Source organism: Pseudophryne corroboree, chromosome 2 (assembly GCF_028390025.1).
Source record: "Pseudophryne corroboree isolate aPseCor3 chromosome 2, aPseCor3.hap2, whole genome shotgun sequence".
NCBI classification, from domain to species: Eukaryota; Metazoa; Chordata; class Amphibia; order Anura; family Myobatrachidae; genus Pseudophryne; species Pseudophryne corroboree.
The window spans coordinates 601,474,123-601,487,632 of NC_086445.1; the positions used below are offsets into that span (position 1 = coordinate 601,474,123).

General features: G+C 45.3%; 1 protein-coding gene across 1 annotated transcript in view; it reads right to left on the reverse strand.

Moving 5' to 3' along the window:
* CD164L2 (CD164 molecule like 2) overlaps positions 1-13,215 on the reverse strand; it is a 172,560-nt gene extending 159,345 nt beyond the window's left edge. Inside the window, exon 1 of the mRNA XM_063954703.1 lies at positions 13,017-13,215. Coding sequence (XP_063810773.1) covers positions 13,017-13,074 — 58 coding nt within the window. The 5' untranslated portion in view covers positions 13,075-13,215. The remainder of the gene's footprint in view (positions 1-13,016) is intronic.
* Between the last annotated feature and the right edge of the window lie 295 nt (positions 13,216-13,510).

The following is a 13,510-nucleotide window of genomic DNA, read 5'->3' on the forward strand; positions in this document are numbered from 1 at the left end:
CTCCCCCCCCCCCCCCCATAAATTTCCTGGGTTTGGTTTTCCATCCCAATTCACTCCTGTCTGATGGTCTTTTGGTCTTTTCTTCTAATCAGGTGACCAAACAAAATAGTTTTTTGTTGTCACAGAAATCCATAAAAAATTGTAAGAATATAAATTAATTTGCTATTTCTTTAAGCCCTAAAACCTATACGTGTACACAACAATTACGTGGCAGACTTCCCTTGCTCAGTCCTGTGAAAAGAACTTGATAAATCACCTCAGTGACTTTTACCTTAGCTGCCTTTTACCAGTATGTTTCCTCTATCCATTATTAGAGATGAGCGGGTTCGGTTTCTCTGAATCCGAACCCGCACGAACTTAATGTTTTTTTCACGGGTCCGAGCAGACTCGGATCCTCCCGCCTTGCTCGGTTAACCCGAGCGCGCCCGAACGTCATCATGACGCTGTCGGATTCTCGCGAGACTCGGATTCTATATAAGGAGCCGCGCGTCGCCGCCATTTTCACACGTGCATTGAGATTGATAGGGAGAGGACGTGGCTGGCGTCCTCTCCATTTAGATTAGGGTTGAGAGAGAGAGAGAGAGATTGACCTGAGGCTGTGATACTGTAGAAGAGAGTGCAGAGTTTAGTGACTGACGACCACAGTGACCACCAGACAGTGCAGTTGTTTGTTTTATTTAATATATCCGTTCTCTGCCTGAAAAAAACGATACACACAGTGACTCAGTCACATACCATATCTGTGTGCACTGCTCAGCCCAGTGTGCTGCATCAATGTATATATATATCTGACTGTGCTCAGCTCACACAGCTTATAATTGTGGGGGAGACTGGGGAGCACTGCAGTGCCAGTTATAGGTTATAGCAGGAGCCAGGAGTACATAATATTATATTAAAATTAAACAGTGCACACTTTTGCTGCAGGAGTGCCACTGCCAGTGTGACTAGTGACCAGTGACCTGACCACCAGTATATATAATATTAGTAGTATACTATCTCTTTATCAACCAGTCTATATTAGCAGCAGACACAGTACAGTGCGGTAGTTCACGGCTGTGGCTACCTCTGTGTCGGCACTCGGCAGCCCGTCCATAATTGTATATACCACCTAACCGTGTTTTTTTTTTCTTTCTTTATAGTCATACTAGTTACGAGTATACTATCTCTTTATCAACCAGTCTATATTAGCAGCAGACACAGTACAGTGCGGTAGTTCACGGCTGTGGCTACCTCTGTGTCGGCACTCGGCAGCCCGTCCATAATTGTATATACCACCTAACCGTGGTTTTTTTTTCTTTCTTTATACATACATACTAGTTACGAGTATACTATCTCTTTATCAACCAGTCTATATTAGCAGCAGACACAGTACAGTGCGGTAGTTCACGGCTGTGGCTACCTCTGTATCGGCACTCGGCAGCCCGTCCATAATTGTATATACCACCTAACCGTGGTTTTTTTTTCTTTCTTTATACATACATACTAGTTACGAGTATACTATCTCTTTATCAACCAGTCTATATATTAGCAGCAGACACAGTACAGTGCGGTAGTTCACGGCTGTGGCTACCTCTGTGTCGGCACTCGGCAGCCCGTCCATAATTGTATATACCACCTAACCGTGGTTTTTTTTTCTTTCTTTATACATACATACTAGTTACGAGTATACTATCTCTTTATCAACCAGTCTATATATTAGCAGCAGACACAGTACAGTGCGGTAGTTCACGGCTGTGGCTACCTCTGTGTCGGCACTCGGCAGCCCGTCCATAATTGTATATACCACCTAACCGTGGTTTTTTTTTCTTTCTTTATACATACATACTAGTTACGAGTATACTATCTCTTTATCAACCAGTCTATATTAGCAGCAGACACAGTACAGTGCGGTAGTTCACGGCTGTGGCTACCTCTGTGTCGGCACTCGGCAGCCCGTCCATAATTGTATATACCACCTAACCGTGGTTTTTTTTTCTTTCTTTATACATACATACTAGTTACGAGTATACTATCTCTTTATCAACCAGTCTATATATTAGCAGCAGACACAGTACAGTGCGGTAGTTCACGGCTGTGGCTACCTCTGTGTCGGCACTCGGCAGCCCGTCCATAATTGTATATACCACCTAACCGTGGTTTTTTTTTTCTTTCTTTATACATACATACTAGTTACGAGTATACTATCTCTTTATCAACCAGTCTATATATTAGCAGCAGACACAGTACAGTGCGGTAGTTCACGGCTGTGGCTACCTCTGTGTCGGCACTCGGCAGCCCGTCCATAATTGTATATACCACCTAACCGTGGTTTTTTTTTCTTTCTTTATACATACATACTAGTTACGAGTATACTATCTCTTTATCAACCAGTCTATATATTAGCAGCAGACACAGTACAGTGCGGTAGTTCACGGCTGTGGCTACCTCTGTGTCGGCACTCGGCAGCCCGTCCATAATTGTATATACCACCTAACCGTGGTTTTTTTTTTCTTTCTTTATACATACATACTAGTTACGAGTATACTATCTCTTTATCAACCAGTCTATATATTAGCAGCAGACACAGTACAGTGCGGTAGTTCACGGCTGTGGCTACCTCTGTGTCGGCACTCGGCAGCCCGTCCATAATTGTATATACCACCTAACCGTGGTTTTTTTTTCTTTCTTTATACATACATACTAGTTACGAGTATACTATCTCTTTATCAACCAGTCTATATATTAGCAGCAGACACAGTACAGTGCGGTAGTTCACGGCTGTGGCTACCTCTGTGTCGGCACTCGGCAGCCCGTCCATAATTGTATATACCACCTAACCGTGTTTTTTTTTTCTTTCTTTATACATACATACTAGTTACGAGTATACTATCTCTTTATCAACCAGTCTATATATTAGCAGCAGACACAGTACAGTGCGGTAGTTCACGGCTGTGGCTACCTCTGTGTCGGCACTCGGCAGCCCGTCCATAATTGTATATACCACCTAACCGTGGTTTTTTTTTCTTCTTTATACATACATACTACTACGACATCTCTTTATCAACCAGTCTATATTAGCAGCAGACACAGTACAGTACGGTAGTTCACGGCTGTGGCTACCTCTGTGTCTGCACTCGGCAGGCAGTCCGTCCATAATTGTATACCACCTAACCGTGGTTTTTTTTTCTTTCTTCTTTATACATACATAGTTACATAGACATCTCTTTATCAACCAGTCTATATTAGCAGCAGACACAGTACAGTACGGTAGTTCACGGCTGTGGCTACCTCTGTGTCTGCACTCGGCAGGCAGTCCGTCCATAATTGTATACCACCTAACCGTGGTTTTTTTTTCTTTCTTCTTTATACATACATAGTTACATAGACATCTCTTTATCAACCAGTCTATATTAGCAGCAGACACAGTACAGTACGGTAGTTCACGGCTGTGGCTACCTCTGTGTCTGCACTCGGCAGGCAGTCCGTCCATAATTGTATACCACCTAACCGTGGTTTTTTTTTCTTTCTTCTTTATACATACATAGTTACATAGACATCTCTTTATCAACCAGTCTATATTAGCAGCAGACACAGTACAGTACGGTAGTTCACGGCTGTGGCTACCTCTGTGTCTGCACTCGGCAGGCAGTCCATAATTGTATACTAGTATCCATCTCCATTGTTTACCTGAGGTGCCTTTTAGTTGTGCCTATTAAAATATGGAGAACAAAAATGTTGAGGTTCCAAAATTAGGGAAAGATCAAGATCCACTTCCACCTCGTGCTGAAGCTGCTGCCACTAGTCATGGCCGAGACGATGAAATGCCAGCAATGTCGTCTGCCAAGGCCGATGCCCAATGTCATAGTACAGAGCATGTCAAATCCAAAACACCAAATATCAGAAAAAAAAGGACTCCAAAACCTAAAATAAAATTGTCGGAGGAGAAGCGTAAACTTGCCAATATGCCATTTACGACACGGAGTGGCAAGGAACGGCTGAGGCCCTGGCCTATGTTCATGGCTAGTGGTTCAGCTTCACATGAGGATGGAAGCACTCAGCCTCTCGCTAGAAAAATGAAAAGACTCAAGCTGGCAAAAGCAGCACAGCAAAGAACTGTGCATTCTTCGAAATCCCAAATCCACAAGGAGAGTCCAATTGTGTCGGTTGCGATGCCTGACCTTCCCAACACTGGACGTGAAGAGCATGCGCCTTCCACCATTTGCACGCCCCCTGCAAGTGCTGGAAGGAGCACCCGCAGTCCAGTTCCTGATAGTCAGATTGAAGATGTCAGTGTTGAAGTACACCAGGATGAGGAGGATATGGGTGTTGCTGGCGCTGGGGAGGAAATTGACCAGGAGGATTCTGATGGTGAGGTGGTTTGTTTAAGTCAGGCACCCGGGGAGACACCTGTTGTCCGTGGGAGGAATATGGCCGTTGACATGCCAGGTGAAAATACCAAAAAAATCAGCTCTTCGGTGTGGAGGTATTTCACCAGAAATGCGGACAACAGGTGTCAAGCCGTGTGTTCCCTTTGTCAAGCTGTAATAAGTAGGGGTAAGGACGTTAACCACCTCGGAACATCCTCCCTTATACGTCACCTGCAGCGCATTCATAATAAGTCAGTGACAAGTTCAAAAACTTTGGGTGACAGCGGAAGCAGTCCACTGACCAGTAAATCCCTTCCTCTTGTAACCAAGCTCACGCAAACCACCCCACCAACTCCCTCAGTGTCAATTTCCTCCTTCCCCAGGAATGCCAATAGTCCTGCAGGCCATGTCACTGGCAATTCTGACGATTCCTCTCCTGCCTGGGATTCCTCCGATGCATCCTTGCGTGTAACGCCTACTGCTGCTGGCGCTGCTGTTGTTGCTGCTGGGAGTCGATGGTCATCCCAGAGGGGAAGTCGTAAGCCCACTTGTACTACTTCCAGTAAGCAATTGACTGTTCAACAGTCCTTTGCGAGGAAGATGAAATATCACAGCAGTCATCCTGCTGCAAAGCGGATAACTGAGGCCTTGACAACTATGTTGGTGTTAGACGTGCGTCCGGTATCCGCCGTTAGTTCACAGGGAACTAGACAATTTATTGAGGCAGTGTGCCCCCGTTACCAAATACCATCTAGGTTCCACTTCTCTAGGCAGGCGATACCGAGAATGTACACGGACGTCAGAAAAAGACTCACCAGTGTCCTAAAAATGCAGTTGTACCCAATGTCCACTTAACCACGGACATGTGGACAAGTGGAGCAGGGCAGGGTCAGGACTATATGACTGTGACAGCCCACTGGGTAGATGTATGGACTCCCACCGCAAGAACAGCAGCGGCGGCACCAGTAGCAGCATCTCGCAAACGCCAACTCTTTCCTAGGCAGGCTACGCTTTGTATCACCGCTTTCCAGAATACGCACACAGCTGAAAACCTCTTACGGCAACTGAGGAAGATCATAGCGGAATGGCTTACCCCAATTGGACTCTCCTGTGGATTTGTGGCATCGGACAACGCCAGCAATATTGTGTGTGCATTAAATATGGGCAAATTCCAGCACGTCCCATGTTTTGCACATACCTTGAATTTGGTGGTGCAGAATTTTTTAAAAAACGACAGGGGCGTGCAAGAGATGCTGTCGGTGGCCAGAAGAATTGCGGGACACTTTCGGCGTACAGGCACCACGTACAGAAGACTGGAGCACCACCAAAAACTACTGAACCTGCCCTGCCATCATCTGAAGCAAGAAGTGGTAACGAGGTGGAATTCAACCCTCTATATGCTTCAGAGGTTGGAGGAGCAGCAAAAGGCCATTCAAGCCTATACAATTGAGCACGATATAGTAGGTGGAATGCACCTGTCTCAGGCGCAGTGGAGAATGATTTCAACGTTGTGCAAGGTTCTGATGCCCTTTGAACTTGCCACACGTGAAGTCAGTTCAGACACTGCCAGCCTGAGTCAGGTTGAAAGACCTGCTGGTGACAAAATTGTCAAGTCAAGCGGAACGCGACCTGTCAACATCTCCTCCTTCACATTCTCCCGCAACTGGGGGTGCGAGGAAAAGGCTCAGAATTCCGAGCCCACCCGCTGGCGGTGATGCAGGGCAGTCTGGAGCGACTGCTGATGCTGACATCTGGTCCGGACTGAAGGACCTGACAACGATTACGGACATGTCGTCTACTGTCACTGCATATGATTCTCTCAACATTGATAGAATGGTGGAGGATTATATGAGTGACCGCATCCAAGTAGGCACGTCACACAGTCCGTACTTATACTGGCAGGAAAAAGAGGCAATTTGGAGGCCCTTGCACAAACTGGCTTTATTCTACCTAAGTTGCCCTCCCACAAGTGTGTACTCCGAAAGAGTGTTTAGTGCCGCCGCTCACCTTGTCAGCAATCGGCGTACGAGGTTACATCCAGAAAATGTGGAGAAGATAATGTTCATTAAAATGAATTATAATCAATTCCTCCGCGGAGACATTGACCAGCAGCAATTGCCTCCACAAAGTACACAGGGAGCTGAGATGGTGGATTCCAGTGGGGACGAATTGATAATCTGTGAGGAGGGGGATGTACACGGTGATATATCGGAGGGTGATGATGAGGTGGACATCTTGCCTCTGTAGAGCCAGTTTGTGCAAGGAGAGATTAATTGCTTCTTTTTTGGGGGGGGTCCAAACCAACCCGTCATATCAGTCACAGTCGTGTGGCAGACCCTGTCACTGAAATGATGGGTTGGTTAAAGTGTGCATGTCCTGTTTTGTTTATACAACATAAGGGTGGGTGGGAGGGCCCAAGGACAATTCCATCTTGCACCTCTTTTTTCTTTTCTTTTTCTTTGCATCATGTGCTGATTGGGGAGGGTTTTTTGGAAGGGACATCCTGCGTGACACTGCAGTGCCACTCCTAAATGGGCCCGGTGTTTGTGTCGGCCACTAGGGTCGCTAATCTTACTCACACAGTCAGCTACCTCATTGCGCCTCTTTTTTTCTTTGCGTCATGTGCTGTTTGGGGAGGGTTTTTTGGAAGGGACATCCTGCGTGACACTGCAGTGCCACTCCTAGATGGGCCCGGTGTTTGTGTCGGCCACTAGGGTCGCTAATCTTACTCACACAGCTACCTCATTGCGCCTCTTTTTTTCTTTGCGTCATGTGCTGTTTGGGGAGGGTTTTTTGGAAGGGTCATCCTGCGTGACACTGCAGTGCCACTCCTAGATGGGCCCGGTGTTTGTGTCGGCCACTAGGGTCGCTAATCTTACTCACACAGCTACCTCATTGCGCCTCTTTTTTTCTTTGCGTCATGTGCTGTTTGGGGAGGGTTTTTTGGAAGGGCCATCCTGCGTGACACTGCAGTGCCACTCCTAGATGGGCCCGGTGTTTGTGTCGGCCACTAGGGTCGCTAATCTTACTCACACAGCTACCTCATTGCGCCTCTTTTTTTCTTTGCGTCATGTGCTGTTTGGGGAGGGTTTTTTGGAAGGGACATCCTGCGTGACACTGCAGTGCCACTCCTAGATGGGCCCGGTGTTTGTGTCGGCCACTAGGGTCGCTTATCTTACTCACACAGCGACCTCGGTGCAAATTTTAGGACTAAAAATAATATTGTGAGGTGTGAGGTATTCAGAATAGACTGAAAATGAGTGTAAATTATGGTTTTTGAGGTTAATAATACTTTGGGATCAAAATGACCCCCAAATTCTATGATTTAAGCTGTTTTTTAGTGTTTTTTGAAAAAAACACCCGAATCCAAAACACACCCGAATCCGACAAAAAAAATTCGGTGAGGTTTTGCCAAAACGCGTTCGAACCCAAAACACGGCCGCGGAACCGAACCCAAAACCAAAACACAAAACCCGAAAAATTTCAGGCGCTCATCTCTATCCATTATTAATAACCCTCTGTGCTGATCATTGCATGTTTATAGAATAGTACCCCAAACGCATTCTTTTTACTTATGCAATACACAGAACGCCACTTAAAAATATTACACTAGTGCTGCTGGGTCACAAAACCAGAAAATGTATTTTCCCTTGGTTGCGCTTGTAAGCACAGCTAAGTAATGTGCCAGAGAAACTGCATGTACAAGTGAAACTACATAAAAAATATATTGCAGACCACTGAATGTTTCATATAAACAAACAACAAATTAAATGTAATGTTTACTAAAGGTATATGCTTATGCTTTCATCCACAAACACTCACCCACAGCGCTACACATCATAAAACTCAGTTTAGCTATTATACATAACAGTAAATAAATATAATAAAATATTATATAACAGCATACAATGTGGTATGTATGGGATACAAACAAGATGGAAGAAATCCTACCGCGCCCTCTGGATTGCTGCAATAGGTATGTAGAGGGAGATGTCACACAATCTCCAATGAAACATGAACAGAAAAAAATACTACCACCTATATGCGCTATCCAACACAATACAAATCATGAGGTATAAATAGAATGATTTTCCAAAAACTGTAATATCACAAATGGTTGACAGAAGGGTATGACAGATCAATATTTCAAAAGTTCTGGTAAATATGGAGTTCTGTAGGATGAATAATCAAAAAGATTGTTCTTGAGAGTAAAAAGGGAGTTCCACGGGGTACACACCGTACTCACGTGGGTACAGGATGTTCAATGCTCATAAAGGTTTCTTTTTCCAGTTGGGACTTCGTTTAATGGATGTCCATTAGATGGAGCCTCTTCATACCAGAGTACGATCTCCCATGTGGACCCGGAAATATAAACAGTAGAGACACCAATAGTGTAATAGGTTTCAGCCAGTGTGTGAGAAATGAGTGGTGACGATAACTGGAAACTATATGGACAGTTAGAGGATTCCCAACGTACGCAACTTACATAGGCACGTATGTGGATCCTTATATAAAGGTATCTTTTAACCGGTAAAGGAGAAAAGTAGAGCGTAGAGAATATCTCTAATTGAAGCGTACCCAACTCACGTTAGAAAAGATTGGATGATGCTCATAAAGGTATCTTTCAATCGTTTCTCCTTCGCGGATACTAATGGTCCCAAGCCGGCACTTGCTTTCCGGCAGAAAGTCTTACACCAGTGGTCCCCTCCTTGTCGCTTGCTCTTCAGCTGTATCTGCTTTTACAGCTGCTAGAAGCATTCCAATAGATGCGCTAAAGATATGTAGAGCACAGAAGCCCACATACGTCACACGTCATACATCTGACAATCTAGCAACCTGCCTGGGATGGGATCCTGGTCTGGGCCTGCTCGGCCTCTTGCTCTCGCTGACAGGCGGGATAGGAGGCGTGAGGGACAGTCCGTTCCACGACGACAGGGCAGCTGAGATAGACCGCACACAGCGTGATGTATCCATGGATGAGGGGGAGCTGCTGAGCACAGGACACCAGGCTGAGAGGGCAGGGAGCTCCGGGGCCACGGGGGGGGGGGGGGTCAGGCGGCGGAAAACCCGCGGACAACGGAAAATTCTCTTGAGAGAGCAAGAGGCCGAGCAGGCCCAGACCTGGATCCCATCCCGGGCAGGTTGCTAGATTGTCGGATGTTTGACGTGTGATGTATGTGGGCTTCTGGGCTCTACATCTCTTTAGCGCATCTATTGGAACGCTTCTAGCAGCTGTAAAAGCAGATACAGCTGAAGAGCAAGCGACAAGGAGGGGACCACTGGTGTAAGACTTTCTGCCGGAAAGCAAGTGCCGGCTTGGGACCATTAGTATCCGCGAAGGAGAAACGATTGAAAGATACCTTTATGAGAATCATCCAATCTTTTCTAATGTGAGTTGGGTACGCTCACCTAGAGATATTCTCTACGCTCTCCTTTTCTCCTTTACCGGTTAAAGATACCTTTATATAAGGATCCACATACGTGTCTATGTAAGTTGGGTACGTTGGGAATCCTCTAACTGTCCATATAGTTTCCAGTTATCGTCACCACTCATTTCTCACACACTGGTTGAAACCTATTACACTATTGGTGTCTCTACTGTTTATATTTCCGGGTCCACATTGGAGATCGTACACTGGTATGAAGAGGCTCCAACTAATGGACATCCATTAAACGAAGTCCCGACCGGAAAAAGAAACCTTTATGAGCATTGAACATCCTGTACCCACGTGAGTACGGTGTGTACCCCGTGGAACTCCCTTTTTACTCTCAAGAACAATCTTTTTGATTATTCATCCTACAGAACTCCATATTTACCAGAACTTTTGAAATATTGATCTGTCATACCCTTCTGTCAACCATTTGTGATATTACAGTTTTTGGAAAATCATTCTATTTATACATCATGTATTGTATTGTGTTGGATAGCGCATATAGGTGGTAGTATTTTTTTCTGTTAATGTGGTATGTATGCCTGGAGGCCAGAAAGTGACTTTACCCTTACAGGTGGATATCTCAGACCACTTTTTGAAAAGAAAGAGGGACAGCTACACATGGATCCTAAAGAGGGACTGCCATTCCTCAAAAGAAGGACAGTTAGCACCATTTTTTTATTTCTCTGTAACCTCTAAGGCCGGGACGTAATGAGGCCGAGTTCAGCGGCCGTGCGGGATGCCAGCCGAATACGGACTTTTTTTTTAAAAAGCAATCATTTACAAGGCATGGATTAGCCTAGTAAATGATTGCCCCTTTAAAAAAAACTCAACGTTCGGTCGGCATCGGGCACGGCCACCGAACTCAGACTTCATTACAGCTCGCCCAAGGTGTTTTTTGTTTTGTTTTTTTTATATATAGATTTTGTAATAATACAGGTTGGGTATCCCATATACAAAATGCTTGGGACCAGAAGTATTTAGGATATCGGATTTTTCCGTATTTTGGAATAATTGCATACCATAGTGAGATATCATGGTGATGGGACCCAAGTCTAAGCACAGAATGCATTTATGATTCATAAGGTGGGATGTACTATCCTCCGCCACCACGTTCATTGCCATTTTCACTGCGATCTGAGTCACCGCTCCGCTGCCCGCCACTACCCCTTTGCTCCCCATCTGTTTTCATTCTCCCTCCTCATCACCGCCGCGGCCACAGAGTTCTCATATCGCCGTTGCGCTCGGTCTGTGTTGCGCTCCCCCTGGCCGTCTGCGCATGCGCACTTTGTCACAGCTTTCCGCGCATGCCCAGAAAGCTGTTACAAAGTATGCATGCGCAGATGGCCAGGGGGAGCGCAGCACAGGGCGAGCACAACGCTGATATCTGTGGCCGCGGCGGTGATGAGGAGGGAGAACGAAAGCAGACGGGGAGCAAAGGGGTAGCGGTGGGCGGCAAAGTGGTGACTCAGATTGCAGTGAAAACGGCAATTAACGCAGCGGCGGCAGTTAGTACATCCCGCCCTTATACACCTTATACACACAGCCTGATGGTAATTTTAGCCAATATGTTTAATAACTTTGTGCATTAAACAAAGGGCCTGATTCAGACCTGATCGCTGCTGTGCGTTTTTGCACAGCGGGCGATCAGGTCATAACTGTGCATGCGTATGCACCTCAATGCGCACGCATGTCTGACAACAACAACGGGCATCGCCGCTCAGCGACATGATGGTGCAAAAATTTCATTTGCACGAGCGTTCGCAAGGTGATTGAGAGGAAGAGGCCGATCGTGGGGGTAACTGAGCGTTTACTGGGAGTGTCTAGAAAAACGCAGGCGTGCCCAAACATTTTCAGGGAGGGTGTCTGACGTCAGCTCCGGCTCCGATCAGACTCTTCTGATCGCACTGTAGGAGTTAGTCCTGGGCTGCGCAAAGACAGCAAACAGTGGATTTTTGCAGCTCTGCGTACACATAGGAATGCACACTTGCACAGCGAATTTACACTACCCCCTGGGGCAGCAATTATCTGATCGCAGGACAGCAAAGTTAGTAGCCCAGTGACCAGGTCTGAATCACCCCCAAAGTTTGTGTACATACGCACAATTCATTTATATTTCATATACAGCTTATACACATGGGGGGTCATTCCGAGTTGTTCGCTCGCTAGCTGCTTTTAGCAGCATTGCACACGCTAAGCCGCTGCCCTCTGGGAGTGTATCTTAGCTTAGCAGAAGTGCTAACAAAAGATTAGCAGAATTGCAAATAGAAATTTCTTAGCAGTTTCTGAGTAGCTCCAGACTTACTCAGCCATTGCGACCAGCTCAGTCCTTTTCGTTCCTGGTTTGTCGTCACAAACACACCCAGCGTTTGCCCAACCACTCCCCCGTTTCTCCAGCCACTCCTGCGTTTTGCAACTCGAACGCCTGCGGTTTTTTTCCCGCACACTCCCATAAAAAGGCCAGTTTCCGCCCAGAAACACCGACTACCTGTCAATCACACTACGATCAGCACAGCGATGAAAAAGCTTTATTATGCCGTGAGTAAAATACCTAACTTTTGTGTAAAATAACTAAGCGCATGCGCTCTGCGAACCTTGCGCATGCGCAGTAAGCGACTAATCGAATTATAGCGAAAATCGGCAACGAGCGAACAACTCGGAATGACCCCCATGGCCTGAAGGTCATTTAATACAATACTTTTAATCCTTTGTGTATTAAACAAAGTTTGTGTACATTGAGCCATCAGAAAACAAAGGTTTCACTTTCTCCGTCTCACTCAAACAATTCTGTATTTCGGAATTTTTGGATATGGGATACTCAACCTGTATCACCTTTTTCCATGTTTATTGCTACCTTGTCCCATATTTTCCATACCCATATTATTTTATACTTTTATTCCATTACTATTTTACTGTCTCACTTACTTTTGTGCCTCATTCTTAAACATTCCCAATGATATACAGAGCTTCCACATAATTTACTCTTCTATATTTCACTGCTTCCTGGGCCACTGCTATGGTCCCAGTTCTAATATTTATTCTAAGTTGTGTCAAGCTTTAAAATATTCCATTATGTTTTCCGTCATACCTTAACCAGGTTGTAATAATCTCTACTGTCATACAGCAGACTGCTTACTCTCTATTCATGTCATGATTTATTAAATACTATTATATTATTTCGATAACAAAAAAGTGACTCACAGATAATACTACACACCTCTACTGATAAAGTACTTACCTGCATTACAGAGTGATAACGCAGCAGTGAGAAGCACAGCAAAGCAGAGGTACTTCATATCTACAGGTGAATAACGACCTGTCAAAGAAAACTGCTATGCAATACAGAACACACGCAGAAAAATACCAGTATGGGGAATGTTTTGCAGAGCAATAAGATGCTCTATAGGACATGGAGGCTCTGTATGCAGCAATTTGTCTCTGACCTGGTAACTGATCAGACAAAAAGAGGAAATTGAGCTGATGACAGAAACCTGAGACATGAGCAGAACATTTCACCTGAAGAGTCAGAATCCTACATTAGAGATAAACACAGCCCTGTGTGGTACCTTATAATAACATGGGAAATGGGGCAGTGTGACAGTAGTTTCTGAAAAATGACAACCTAATTTAAGACAGTGTGTGGCAGAATTCTAGTCCAGAATATCTCTTGGGAATTTGCCTTTGGGTTAAAATGTACTTTATGGCAAGGACACATGATTCGTTTTAAACTCT